This window comes from Azolla caroliniana, unplaced genomic scaffold (genome assembly GCF_043228905.1).
Source record: "Azolla caroliniana isolate FFs.n. ecotype wild unplaced genomic scaffold, voAzoCaro1.0.p SCAF_17, whole genome shotgun sequence".
Classification (NCBI taxonomy): Eukaryota; Viridiplantae; Streptophyta; class Polypodiopsida; order Salviniales; family Salviniaceae; genus Azolla; species Azolla caroliniana.
The window spans coordinates 2,158,675-2,173,687 of record NW_028230452.1 but is presented as its reverse complement, the minus strand read 5'-3'; the positions used below and the strand labels follow the sequence as shown (position 1 = coordinate 2,173,687).

General features: G+C 41.0%; 2 protein-coding genes and 2 non-coding genes across 4 annotated transcripts; 2 read left to right on the top strand and 2 right to left on the bottom strand.

Moving 5' to 3' along the window:
- The first annotated feature begins 609 nt into the window (after positions 1-609).
- On the top strand, positions 610-3,098 carry LOC147852768 (mucin-like protein). The gene is made up of 3 exons (XM_087333694.1): positions 610-1,104; positions 2,592-2,754; positions 2,832-3,098. The coding sequence occupies exons 1-3, from the start codon at positions 680-682 to the stop codon at positions 3,018-3,020; spliced, it is 777 nt and encodes a 258-aa protein (XP_087189820.1). The 5' UTR covers positions 610-679; the 3' UTR covers positions 3,021-3,098.
- A 3,151-nt stretch (positions 3,099-6,249) lies between these two features.
- On the top strand, positions 6,250-6,456 carry LOC147852767 (U2 spliceosomal RNA). Its single transcript, XR_015531360.1, has one exon. It is a non-coding gene; the product is annotated as a U2 spliceosomal RNA (small nuclear RNA).
- Positions 6,457-7,441: 985 nt separating this feature from the next.
- On the bottom strand, positions 7,442-7,606 carry LOC147852766 (U1 spliceosomal RNA). The gene has a single exon (XR_015531384.1). It is a non-coding gene; the product is annotated as a U1 spliceosomal RNA (small nuclear RNA).
- Positions 7,607-7,901: 295 nt separating this feature from the next.
- On the bottom strand, positions 7,902-9,620 carry LOC147852765 (phospholipase A1-Igamma2, chloroplastic-like). Its single transcript, XM_087332775.1, has 2 exons — positions 8,597-9,620; positions 7,902-8,566 (listed from the first exon to the last, which is right to left on the bottom strand). Exons 1-2 carry the CDS (start codon positions 9,586-9,588, stop codon positions 7,978-7,980), a joined length of 1,581 nt encoding a protein of 526 aa, XP_087188901.1. The 5' UTR covers positions 9,589-9,620; the 3' UTR covers positions 7,902-7,977.
- Between the last annotated feature and the right edge of the window lie 5,393 nt (positions 9,621-15,013).

Here is a 15,013-nt window from a genome sequence, read left to right as displayed (position 1 = left end):
AGAAGTGTTGGAGCCGCAATTCCCTCCTAGGATAGATAATAGTCATATATAATGTCATCTACCCCCTATGCGTATCGTCTCCACCCTATTATCTCCACCCTATTAATCCAATATGACAATAAGAAATGCAAAAACGATTGTGTTGGAGCCTCATCTCCCTCATGGGATAGATATAGAAATGTGCAATGGTCTTTTGTGTCACCCGACATGTATTGACAAATATCCAGATGATTTTCTTTCGAGTTGGTGGTAAATCGTTAAGGACAACCAACTTGAATTCAACATTATCATAGTTAAGGCCAATCAATTGCGATAACACCTTTTGGACCTGCCACTATAATGATGTGCTTATCGTACCTATCTATGACCCCATGTATACATACATACTCACGCACATACACACACACACACACATGTAATTACATATGTAGATACCTAGCTTTGGCCCATATATACATACTGATACATATATATACATACATACGTAATTACATATGTAGATACCTAGCTTTGGTTCATGTATACATACATACATACATACATACATGTATATGTTGAGGGTGTCTTCCATAGTTATGGCCCAATGTATACGTATATGTATGCATTAAAACAAATTCCTGCACCTTTCTTCTTCTCTCTCACTCCGTGTATGTGGAACTTTGCTCTGCTGTAGAGGCTCATGCCGACGCCCAGAATTGCCCCTCGTTTCTTCTCCTTCTTCTCCTCTCCCCTCCGCCAGCAACCTGCCAGGGAAATCTCCGGATGCAGGGCTAGCTTCTTTGGCGCGGGGCCAGATCCTCGAGGGAGAGACAACAGCACTGTGGCGTCGTCTCCTCTCCATAGACCACTCTCCAACGACTATGCGCACGCACCAGCGTCTCCTGACGGAGTAAATACGAAGCAGCCTCAGGAAACATGTCATTCCGAGAGTAGGCAGGAGATTTTCTCACATAGGGGAGACCAAGATCCGAGTCCGGCTCCACCTCAAATGAATGATTACAATCTTTCCAAGGTTGGGTTGCATGCTAGGTTGTGGCAAAAAGAAATCAAGAGCAAGCTGGGAGATGTCTCACCTGACATGGGGGATGCAGATTCTTTGTCCACGTAAGTGCTCCTCTATGCATTGTTTGTGTCTCAATTTGGAGAGAAATGGAGATAGAGAGTCTTTGAGTGAGGTGACTCGAAGAAAATCATTTTGGTACATCCATGTTTGGCAACAACTGCTGCTGCCTAAACTATATGAGCCAGCTGAATGGCTGTGTTGCCCTAAAGAGGTGGTGCTACCAACTGACGATTGTGTATGTGTGTTTGTGTGCGTGTGTGTAAAAATGTGAAGTATGAGAGTTTCTTTTCATTTTGGGGGGGTTGGCAAGGGAAATGATTTGATGACCTCCAGCACTTCATATTGCTGTGCCTATGTTTTGATAGTGCTCAATACATCAACGATTGACTACAGCCACTGCCACCTAAATGTGAAGATCTGGGGAATGGATGTGATCTCCAATAAGGATGGTACTACCAAGTGACTGATTAAATCATATTGAATGAACCCTTTGAAGATGTTGAAGAACTGTCTCTTTGTGTAGGACCTTCATGGGTGGCTCTTATTCTCTTCCTGAGAGTTTCGCGACGACAATGAATCTGCAAGCTGTAAGCAGAGTAAAATGTAGGGCCTACTTGACATGGCAGGGTTTCTGATCTAAGACATGGTTTGATACAGGGTTATGTCGTATGTATGAAATCAGCTGTAGTGGCCAGATATCATTTATTCATTCCTTGGACGATTTGTTGTTTCATGACTATAGAAAGGATAAAATGAATGCCATGTTCCAATTGTAGCATTTTTTATGTCCACATATTTTAAGTAATCAATCACCTGCAGAACCTTGATATGGCCATCCAATGTTGCTGCCAGTCTTTCAGTATCATGCCTACAAAATGCTTAATCTTTTACATACGGGATTCTAGAAAAAGTATGCACAAAGCAGGACTTTCTTGGATGTTTTTCTGATATCTTAGACTGGACCCGAAGGGCCAACTTACTAGCCCATGTCATTTTTACAAGATAAATCATATCCTCAAGTATAGGAAAATGCCTGATTCGGTATTTAGATGATGGCAAAGTATTTGGAATTGTTTGATCTTGTGTTTCATAGTTTTTATGTCATATTTGGCCAATTATGCATTGCCAATGACCATATGATACACCACATAGGCGTCTTGAATGCAGTATTCAAAAACCCATTTCATTGCTACCCACTGAGATCACAAAAGTTGCTCTCTGGTGTGTACTATTGCACATTTTTTACTTTCCTATCTGCACTGAATACTTTATGATTGTTTTCATTATATATCATCTGTTTGACCACAGAACCAGGGCCATGGAAGGCTCTTTGTTCATCTACTCAACCACAGAAACAAACTCTTTCTTTTTACTCTACCATTAAAAATCCTCCCAACTGGGTAGACCAGTTTGTAATGATTGTTGTTACCAGGGGTCCTGCTGGCCCCATCTGGATAGTATTATACTATCATCATCTTATATTTTGGAATTTCTATTTTGTTTCTTATTTTGAGATCTTATATTGCAGAGACAAGTGTCTTCAGAAAATGGATGCCTCTTTGTCTGATGAATGGGAAAGCTTTGCAAGGCCAGGGGAAAGTTTAGAGATTTTTCATGAAGAAAGAGCTGTCAAAGAGGAAAGCATGATGTTGGAAGAATTTGAAAGAAGAAAGGAACATGACAGAGTTCAGGTGAAGCTGGATCCAACCATGTCAAAAACATTACAGAACTTCATAAAGGCTGATGAAATTTTTGGTCTTCCCTGCAGATTGCGAACTTTGTGAAGCAGCATCTATACGCACGAAGAAGGCCTGTTGATGGTTGGAAATATATTGTGAATAGCTTCGGTGTAAATAAAGGGGCAAAGAGTTCTGCTTTCCAGCTTGACGAAAGCAGGGCAAGCGAGCTTGAAAAACTTGCTCTAAAGAGGGAAATAAAGCCTCGCCGGAGGACATAGTAATCTATTTTTCCTTGTTTGGTGAAGCATTTAACAATGTCACTTCAAGCTTTAACAGAGTTGAGACTCCATTTATAAGTTTTGCTTTCGTAAGAGCCCTTTCTGCTTGCGAAATTCTTTTACACATGTTTACCTGCAACCTTAAACATACTGTTCAGATAAAAAAATGTATCCATCAGTAATAGAATGACTAATAGACGATTAGTAGAGTTTGTTTTTTTTTAACACTCTTTAGTTTGGTCATTTGTATCATGCATTTCTCATGTTGGTTCATGCTTGCTATATCATGCCCTTCATAGGTTTCAGTTCTGTCTGTTCTTAGTGAGCATTTTAATGTCTCATTCATACAATGACAATTGAGTACAGAGAATCATAGTTAAGAGCATCCTAGTTATAGATATGATAGGTCAGGTAGTTGGTGAGACATGCCATGTCCATGCAAATGACATCGAGTTTCTTATTAACCCCAACACATTCCAGACATTCCAGGCTATAATGTTTTGCTATAACACTACTGTAAGACCCAATTGTGTAGATTCCATTTTTAGTGTTAGCGTCTATTGTAACTTGTTGGAGAAAGACTCTCTTTTATGCCACAGATCGTGTTTGTATCTTCCTTTCTTGCATCTTTCCTTAATACCCAACACTAAACGATTCACTAGGTTTAAACTTGTGCACGTGCATTCAGGTTTTAGCAAGCATGAATGGGTATGGTTAAGCGCAACACTAAGAATTTGAAGGGTCGCAACTCTATGCTTGCCTTCGACGGATTTTGTTTACCTTACTAGTTTGGTTCTAGTATAATGGATATTTTTTTTACTTTACAATGAAGAGCATGTGATCAAATCTTGTTCAAATGGAACCGTCCACATTTGTTTGTAGAATTTCATCTTCATGGTCATTACATATATTTGAAACTCACAAATTTTGAAATCTTACCCGAAGCTTTTACCGTCCAATTCCCGATTCTTTGTAGTGTAATTTTTTAGTTCAAGTGTTGATCTTTGTGTATATGAGATTGTTATATGTCATGTCCAAAGCTACACATCGGTGTTATCTATAAAAGGGCGAATGTATAAGAATAATTTGGGAAACTCCTGATGGGGACAAACCCACGGCTAAGACATTTTAGGTGTTATGTCATAAGATCGAGGATGCTTGATTATATTCATGGGTAGTGTTAATTAAGAAATGAATCATATTCACAAAAATGGTTGATAGGTCTCATTGAAACGAATCATGTAAAACAATTGGTTCCAAAATGTTTTCAATTGTGAAATCGGGTTACGACTAGCATGCTTGAGTCATTTTTGTTTGTCGTTATACAAAAGGCCTTAACCCATGGTCCTTCTAACTACCTATTCTTAACAATCCACATTTTGTTGAGTGGATAGATTTAACGAAGCCTTACAATGTCCATGAAGAATGTGAATTCCTAAATAAGCATTTCCTTTTATGCCATTGTCTCCATGATGTATATGGAAAATCCTCGCAAGCGCAAGTTTTGGTGGCTATCGGGGTAGTTTATCGTTTTCCTTATGGCTTCCTTCGAGTGTTGTCTCTCTTCAATGGAGCTAGTGTTGATGCGTTGGCAAGAGATACGGTCCCAACATACTTCCCACCCAATATATATTGCCATCTTCACACAAGTCATTGGGCACAATGTGTTGTTGAGTTTGTGGGTGGCGAAGAAGTCTGATGTCCGAGAGGAATAAGATCTCGTCTGAGAAGAAGGGCACAAACTTGTGTTTGTGATCGATATGCCTTGCGGTCAGAGAGAAGCCATACATCCATTATCCAAATAATAGGTATTCACTGCCTAACATGTTGCACGATTACAGCCTAGGGGTTGTTAGGACCTGTAGAGCCAAATTTGTGCCCGCCATTGACACTCTGTTGTAGTTGGACATGCATGCAAAGCATGACGTATATGTTTGATGTGGACGAGGAATAATGCCAGGATTCGGATCAACAGATCAACCTATCTTGCGTTCGATACTCGTTTTTTCGATCAACTAGCACACACACCAGAATTTGTATTTGATGCATCGCGCTACGCATCGACAAGTTTCTGAATGACGAGAGGAAAGAGACATATGCCATCATGTGTTGTACCATGAATGATTACTTAAAATGGAAGAATGTTTCAATAATGAAGTGAACTCGAAGGATTGCCCCATAGTTGAGTCCCAAATTGGTTTTGTCTTGGGCATGATTAACCACAACACAGAGAATAAAAAGGGTTGTGTGTTACGTCCCTATGCATGCGTAATGGTCCGAATAGCATGTTAGCTCAAGAAGGCCTAGCGATACTATCAATTGCATACAAGGGTCGCGTCGTCTAATGAACGCTTTATGTTAGGTTGTGATGCACTTACGTCCTATATAAACGTAGTTGTGATGTAAGACATCGATGAATGGGGTCAAGGCCCCGACCCATGTGTTGTTGCCTCTCGAGTTCTCAGGAGAATATGTATCTGCTCTATTGGTGGAAGGTGAAGTAGATGCCAGTTCGTCTTTACTTTACGTGTGCTCGTATTGGTCGAGACATACTTTGCATTAAGATGGAGGACAATGCACGACATGTTCAAAAAGTCGAGCACAACGTTGTCATCAAGTATGAGCACAGGGATGTGCAAGTTTTACCTATACATGTGCATCTAGAATACATGCATCCCTCGACACCAAGATGCTCAACATTCGATAAATGAACACAAAACAAAGAAAGAATGTGAGTGCGAACTTTCTCAGTTAGTTGGAATAGGGGAGAAGCTAAAGAAGAGGAGGTAGGAAACTTCCTCAACACCAAGATGCTCAACATTCAATATGGGAGGGAATGAGAGCAACATGGTCACTACTACTGTACGAGTCCCTTGCAATCCAACGATCGTCAAGAACTTAGCGCAAGGATAAGAGGAAGCGATTTGGGGTTATGTAGGCATACGTACGGATAGGTGCACGTGGATTCGAGATGGAGTGAGTTGGGGAAGCATTGCCGAAGCAAGGCGACATTGAGCTTTGTAATGTGGATTATGTATGTATGGAGCAAGGTGCACGAGAAGCAACTAAGCTTTCATGAAGGTTGTTATTATACATGGTATTGTTATTTGGTGTGGGAAGAGAAAAGGTTAACATACGTAACTCTAGATCAGAGGGGGGAAGATATCCCACATACAGACGCTTGCTCACTCCAGCCTATAAGTATGGAAGTAGAATGACAACCCTATTCATACCTTTCTCGGCCTTTTGGCTAAGATCAAGTGTAGTATCTGTTCTTATCAGTTTAATATCTGATACGTGGCCTATAAGGCCACATGATATTAACCTAATTTCTTTCATGGGGGCAGCACCCGTGCGAGGCAGCTTGCTGTCTCTGGGAGCTGCGTGCGTCGCCGTGGTATTGCACTGAATCCAAGGTCATACAGGCGCGCCCCCCCACTACAATCATGACCAAAATGTTCTTCCTGTAAGGATGAATGATAATTAAATGAATAATACCCTTCCGTAAGATAACCTAATTGAATCTTCTTAGTCGTTAGGGGTACTCTCTCGGAATTCCTGATCTTCTGTAAGATAAGTTAATTGAACCTTCCTAGTCGTTTGGGGTATCGGATGATATGAATGTGGGCGGGATATATGTACCCGTGTGGTACCCGTGTGGAAGCCACTCATGGTGAAGTAAAATTACGGAGGTGCAGGATCCGAGCAGCAACCCGTTAATGATGGACATAGACATGAAAAAAATACGGTGTTTTGCTGGGAAGGGCCCATAATAGATATATATACATAGATCTGACCAAGTCCGTCGCATTCACACGGCAAAGACAATGACAATGGGACGCTCTCTATTCTCTGATTGGGGCCACGAAGGCGGACCTGAACCTAAACAAGCAATGGGTAATAACCCAGTTTAGGCCTAGCTGGTAGATAACTTCCCGTTTGCCTACATTCTGTTTACACCTATTGGTTGGGGTATGTATACCCGTGATTTTCCGTACCCGTATCATGGTAAGAATTTGGCGGCAACTATAGCATGTCCAGGAGTGTATAGACATACCATGTGATGCTTCCTACCCGACTGATCTATAGATATATTTATGCCTCCATATCCAATCCATGATTCTGTATGTTTGTTTCTATTATATATATATATATTTGCCTCCAGTCTTTACTCCATGTCCCCCCCCCCCCATCGTTTGTTTATATCTTCTGTATATACATATCCATGACCACTCCACCCCATCTGTGCGCTATTTAGACATCACATACATGTACTCCCTATACCCTGTCTTCTGTTATTTACATCACATACATCTGAAGTATATATACCCCATACGTCATCAACAAATATTACGTAGTCCTGGTACACTCAATTTTCGTACACTCAGTGTTTAATTGATTCAGATTGGAGATTACTTGAGAAGGGGGCCGCGCGAACGCGAGCCCCCGCTGCCACAAATTATGACGTGCACTCTCCCACATTGGGGAGATGCTAGGGCAAACAGCCCCTCCGGGAGTGCAATGGAGGCGCCGGCCCTAAGCCATCGGCCTTGCTGATCACCGATAGACCCCGCCCAGGTAAGTATGTTCTACTGTTGTTCAAACCACTGTATTTATACCTCCCTTCCTCCCCGTCCTCTCTATGTGGGACAAACACAGACACACACACTCCACACTTTTCCATTTCTGCTCTTTTTTGTATCTATTTATTCGCCATGGCCCATTACGCACGCACTACCACTAGTCACCACCACGAACCATCCCCTTGCACCATGATCCCATACCTCCTCTTCCGAAGAGTATTGCACCAAAGGGCAAGTAGAATTATAAGCAACAACAAAAATATTTTCGAGATCTTAGTGGATAACCTTTCCTGAAATGTGCACACAAAGAGATAATTCATTGCTAATATATATTAAAAAGATCATGCATGTTTGGATCATGACTGTTAAATGATTTATAATGTATTGTTTTCATGTGGTGTCCACCAGTTGGGAGGAATTTGAAGGTCATCATGCAATAAGCTTGAGCTCTTATTGACCAGGGCAATGTTGCGATTGAGGAAGTCTACGTACAGTTGCAAAAGACGGTTGGAAAGGGAATCCTGATTCGTTAGATGCGCACCAACATGTTGGTAGTTAATAGTACTTGGACCAACGAACGGTTTGTCTGTGCTATGATATCCATCCAAAAGATGTAAATAGACCTCAAGGTTGTGGGCATCACCAAGGGTCGCCGAGGGTTTCAAGAACGGGGAATGGTTGTTGTCCAAGTGGAGGGCAACACCCACATGGACATAGGAAGGGTGTGCCACGTGTAGCAGAATGTCAAGGGTCTCATACCACGATGGATCGCCCCCACCCACGTGCTCGTCATAGTCATCATCGGTAAGAGCTAAGAGGGTCCCGGGGACTTTCGGCACAACATCGCGGGTGTTAACCACACGTAACACATTGACCTTGAGGTCATTGTGGAGCCGGCGCTTGAAGGCAACATTTCCCACACGAGGTCCCGCGAACGAGATGACGGAGATGGGCACGTCGGCGGTGGAGTTGAGGCCCACATCGGTGGTGGAGTTGAGGCCGAGGGAGGCCATGTCGTAGGCAGACACTAAAGCCAAGGCACCACCCAGGCTGTGGCCGGTGATGGTGATGCTCAGCTCATGTAGAGGATCGGACCCGTAGATGGAAATGAGGCGCCGGATCTCATCGGTTACTTGCACCCGTGCACTGTGTTCACCCGAGGCATAGAGGGTCCAGAAGCCACGCTCTATGCCCACATGATCCGCCACATAATTGGGGTGAAAGTTGCTGCCTACCATTGTAACTCCATTTTGCTGGGGCTGGACGAGAGCTCCATCCATATCTGCCAACCACTCTTCTTTAGTCACAGTGCCGCGCCAAACCACCACAACATCCCGCCGGCCGATCCGGCGAATCTCTTCCTCATCCTCCATCACCGCGATAAACCCTACCCATGCAACCCCCTGCTCGCATTCCTGAACAACCTCCTCCTGCGGCCGCCATTTCTGGAGCCACTCCGGAACCAGATGCACCTCCGGCATTTCGTAGATGTATTTCGTCACTTTGTACCCCCGAGCGAGGAGCTTGGGATTTAATTTCAGAAGGTCGGCCTCCCCATAGATACAACGCTTCGTCTCCGCATTGAACGCGTCATATGTGAGCTGAGCCAGGTCTCCGTACTTGATGATCTCCTCCCGCAATGCGGGGTCCAAAGGTTCAAGCAAACCCCTCCACTCATCACAACCGTGATACTCACGCCATCGATCCCCAATAATAATCGATTGGCGGCTGGGCTTACTGGCATCATCGGCCACACTAATCTCACTAGATCTCAAAGTGGATGATGATACCTCACTAGGTTGTGCCTGGGCCTGGGTTCGGATCGTGGAGGATAAATGGGTAGAAATGGAATGATTAGAAGATGGGCGTATTAACTGCTGCTGGAAACTCTTAGTGAATTGATTTGCAGGTAGTAAAACATTGGCACAGCCGGGGTTAATATGTTTAATGTGACCTCCAGAATAAAGGATCGCACCCATGCTCATGATCAAGTGTAAAGTGTAGGTAGGAGAGTGGCTTTCATACATACATACAGACATCCATCCATATATATATATATATATATACATATATGTATATAAAGGGTGTGTGTGGTTGACATGGTCAGCAGAAAACCAATGTTCCATAAACATGATGGGCATGTTGCATTCACGTGCACAAACGGACGAGGTATTATTCCACATGTTTTTATTCATTTCTAACCTTTCCGCAGACTTTTCTTTACGACGGAGTACACTAAAAGTGTGGTAGAAGATGCTTTTAGCCCTACTTTCTACTTTTGCCCGTACAATTATTTCCGCCCCTTCTTTTTCTCTTTACTTTTAAAGACTTAGCACGGTACGTCTCTCTAATTGTAGCTTTGCTCTACGTCTTCTACTCTCTTGACAACGATTGTCTACGGTGTGCACCCACATGGGTATTTGTACATATATAGTATATATAGTAGACATTCGGTTAAGTGCAAGTGCACCATTCTATTAAGTGCGCTTTTTATAGAGGTCAAAATCTAGATAAAAAAATTTACATTGTTTCACGATGAAATTACATTAAACCAAGTTAAAACTATGTTCCAAACATTTAGAAAACAACAAAAGGAGCTTCTATGGGTATTTCTATGTGTATGTGTATGTGTGTGTGTGTGTGTGTGTGTGTGTGTGTGTGTTTACGATTACAAGGGCATCCCACAAGTTTAGTCACACAGGATATGCATGAATTGGGACCAAAATGTGCTATGGTAATGAGAGGAGTTTTTATGGGTATAACAAAAGGAGCTTCTATGGGTATTTCTATGTGTATGTCTGTGTGTGTGTGTGTGTGTGTGTGTGTGTTTACGATTACAAGGGCATCCCACAAGTTTAGTCACACAGGATATGCATGAATTGGGACCAAAATGTGCTATGGTAATGAGAGGAGTTTTTATGGGTATAACAAAAGGAGCTTCTATGGGTATTTCTATGTGTATGTCTATGTGTGTGTGTGTGTGTGTGTGTGTGTGTGTGTGTGTGTGTGTGTGTGTTTACGATTACAAGGGCATCCCACAAGTTTAGTCACACAGGATATGCATGAATTGGGACCAAAATGTGCTATGGTAATGAGAGTGAGTCCAAAATGTGCTATGGTAATGAGAGGAGTTTTTGTGGGTATGTTTATGTGTGTGTCATGTGTTCTACATGTGTGTGTGTGTGTGTGTGTTTACGATTACACATCTGTGATTATGATTCTTGATTAAAGAACATAATCAAAGAAGGGCTAACAATTCTTGATGATCGTGAATAGTCAAATTTTGCAGCAATTAGTAGTGAATGCGAGCTCTCCTTCTCCATGTGCAACATATCCATCTTTTCTCCTTCTCTTTCTGTGTGTGCCAGGTGCCTGTGTCGCATGTGTGTGTGCTCTTTTCCTGCATGAAGAAAGCCTCTCTCCCTCCCTCTCTCTTTCTGTGCATCTTGTTTATTCTCAAAGATGACAGAAGTTGCAACCAATGATTTGTCTATTGCTCCCCCTCTCTCTTTTCCCGTCTCCTCCACCTGTACTTTGATTCCTCAAACCTACCACCACTAGGAAGAAAACACAAGAAAAAATCCCATCGCATCCAAGGAAGTTCATTAGGGTTGTTGCATAATGGATGTATTTCTCAGATGTAGCAATAAGGCGAATACTGAAAGTAATCTAGAATCGAGAAAGAAATTGAAGAGTATGTATGGTGAAACTAGAAACGTTTTAGGTCAATTTATCATGTAAATTGATCACTTTTCTTATCAAGAATTGTATGATTAGCACACAGAAGGAAAATATTTCAGAAACCCCTAAAAATTTCCAAAAGTGCACAGCTCGGTTAAGTGTGCACTTCTTCCTTGCCTTCAAAGTGCACAGTTAACCAAATGTCTACTGTATGTATAGATATATATTTGCATGTATGCCAAGGTATGCTTGTGAATGTGTGTTGGTTTTGCATGTGTAACTTTATTTATACATGCATGTATGTCACTCAAGGTACACATGTTTATCAATGTAAGTGTCTTTGTTTCTTGTATGGGGGTTTTGAATGTGTCTAGGTAATGTACATTATGAGCTCGTGACCAATATAGCTTTCTTTTCTTGTTAATGTACATAGTTGGTCATGATTTCTGTTAACAATCAACAAAGTCCTAAGCCTACATATGTTTTGTATTCTACTAAGTATAAATTGTTATAGAATAGACTATTAAGCAAGATCAAATAGCGATTAGATATTAATCTAGATCACTAATCACATATCAATATAATCCCTAGATAGAGCTCATGGGCTATGACCTTCTATATATAATGCCAAAAAGATTCAGATACATGAGTTTATGACCCACAGATGATGGGATACATGCATACTATTTACATCATGAAGTCTTGTTAACTAAAGCTTAAGACTGAGATAGATATAACATGACTCATTACATGCATGAGTTCATAACATTCCCCCTCATCTCATCATCATTGTTTTAGCTCATCATCTCTGATAATCTTCTAAGTCCAAGAGAATGAATGTTCATCCAATGTTTTGATGCATATAAGCTTTTGGTAAAAATATCAGCCAAGTTATTGATTGATGTAATAGGTTGAATGTTGATATAATTATCATTGAGCTCACGAGTAAAGAAAAACTTGGGAGAAATATGTTCGATTCGATCACCTTTAATGAAGCCTTTCTTGAACTTATTAACGCAAGCATAATTATCTTCATACATAACTGTTGGTAATGAGGGCCCGATAAAAGCGCAAGAACTTTCAATATGCTCGAGTAAGCGTTGTAACCATATGCATTCTCAACTTGCTTCATGTAATGTCAATATCTCAATATGATTTGAAGATGTTGCAACTAATGTTTGTTTTGTTGATCGCCAAGAGATCGATGTGCCACCAAGAAGGAAAACATAACCTATTTGTCATATGCCAACATGAGGGTCATATAAGAACCCAACGTCAGAGTAACTAGTCAATTGACCATGCATAGAACCGTTGGTAAAGAAAAGACCCATATTTTTAGTGCCTCGTAAATATCAAAAAATCTCCTTAATTCCAGTCCAATGTTGCATGGTAGGATCATGACTATATCGAGCCAACAATTTGACAACGTAAGTGCACCAAGTACAATTAGCCAAGTACATAAGTGCACCAACAGTAGCCATGTAAGGATATTGTGGTCCCAATGTTGACTCGTTAGAATATCTTGGCCGAAATGGGTTACGAGAAGGATCCAGAGAGTGCACTACGATAGGAGTTCTAATAGAATGAGCTTGATACATGGAAAACCATTTTAATATTTTATGGATATAAGATCTCTGATGAAGAAGAATTTCATTAGATAGGTGTTATGTACACATAACGTTGGTGAGGGTAGGTCACTAATATTTATATTAGTGAAGGGTATGTTCACTAATGTTAAAAAGGGGACTAATGATTGGATAGAAGGAATGATAGGTGCATGCACTATCATGATTTGGACAACCAATGAATGGAGAGCCTTTTAGAAAGGCACATCTATTCAAGGGGCCTAGGAAAAGGTATAAATATGAGGCTTAGCTACCCCCATAAGGACATTACGTCGAAAGGTTGCTGTCTTAGACACCGATGGTGTGGGCTAGGCTTTTGTCTCGACGATCGTGTTTATCTCTTCCAAGGTATTAGTCATCCTAATATCCGGCGGTATGGGACGTCGGTGGTAGGTTGGCTATGTCTGGATCATACCTCGGGGGTGGTCGGGTGGAATGGGTTCTTCTATCCAATCTATTTTCCTTCTTTTACTTTAATTTGGTCTATTGATTAGTAATAGACTCTTAACAGTGGTATCAGAGTTTTTACTAACAATTTTTTTTTGTTGTTTTGATATTTTTTGCGTGTGAGCGATGGGGATCTAACAAGGCTCGCCATGCTCTTCTCAGGATCAAAACAACACTCTAAACCCGGTATTCTTCTTTCTCGATTTCTCTTCTTTCTATGATGCGTTCTTGTTGGTCGAATGAAATTTGAATTACGTTTTCTTTTCTTTTCTTTCTTCTTTCTACCACGATACGATTTTAATCATTATTGTGCATCGGGCCGAGCATGTTTGCACTAATCGCACACGCTGAACTCGTGGCCCTTTTGTATATTGCGATGTATCTCCTATGCTCCGCTCTCTTGAGCCATCTCTTACGATAATAATTATTCTTGTGCATCGGGTCGAGTGTGTTTGCCCTAATCGCACATGCTCACCTCATGGCCCTTTTGCATATGATGTTGACTATGCCACTATTCCCTTTATTGAGCCATCACTTGGCTGATTCTATGGGATGTTGTGGTCTTGATGAGGTATATGTCGCTTACCTATGTCACTTTACTCTTTATTGAGCCATCAATTGGCCGATTCTAGGGAGATGTGGTGGTCTTGAGGAGTTGCATGTCGACTACCTTAGGGTGTCATTCCTTAATGCATGCTTATGTTGATACACCTAATTGATTATTATTCTACCTATTTTTTAATTACACAAATTATCTTCTCCCTTTCTTAAGATTTTCTTATGATTTTCATCTACCCACCCACACTTCACTATCTTTTAAACCTTAATTTTTATGTTCATCTACACTATTTATGTGTGTTTCCCTATTGGGTAACGATTTTGTGTAGACTATTTTTTTTGTATGGAGTGAGCATCATGCCGTTTTTTTTTAACGATTTTTTCTAACAGATCATCTACGTTTAACTCATATTATCGAGCCTTAGAACTCGAGTAAAACCACATGAGTTCCTCTATTGATGTTTCTTCATGGATTTGAGTACCACATCTTTGCGTATCAATTTGTGGCGTATGTCACAATTGTGCAAATAACAACCATCATATTGGGATGTATATGTGCATACCTCGCACCTCCCATTTATTTGTGACATTGTTTTTTTAGTAGGTAGCACATGGGTTTTGTGACCCTTGTTTTCGTCACTGCTTGCTTCTAATGGGTAGTGCCTTATTTGATCATTTTTATTATCACATTTGCTTGTTACTCGCAACACTAGAATATTACTTGCGAGTGCACTTGTTTTTTTCACGTAATACACTTTCTCGACCATATCAATACATGTTGGGTTGACATTCTAATATAAGGCTAACTAGAAAACTACATTGATGTTAGAACCATGGTTGAGCCTCGAGGAGCCGCCATGATTATTCAAGATAGAGATCCGAGAAAGACATCTTAGTTATGTTTTCCCCCATGGCTTTTAAAACACCATAGTGTTACCATAGTTATCGGATCTCAAATCACATCTCATATGTCTAGAGGGGTAAAGACGTGAGATGCTTTCTTGGTAAAGTTCTTCCAATCAAAATTTCAAGCATTCATTTTGCTTGTGTATTTTTTGAACCTCCTTATTTATATTGCATAACCACAACTTGCATCATG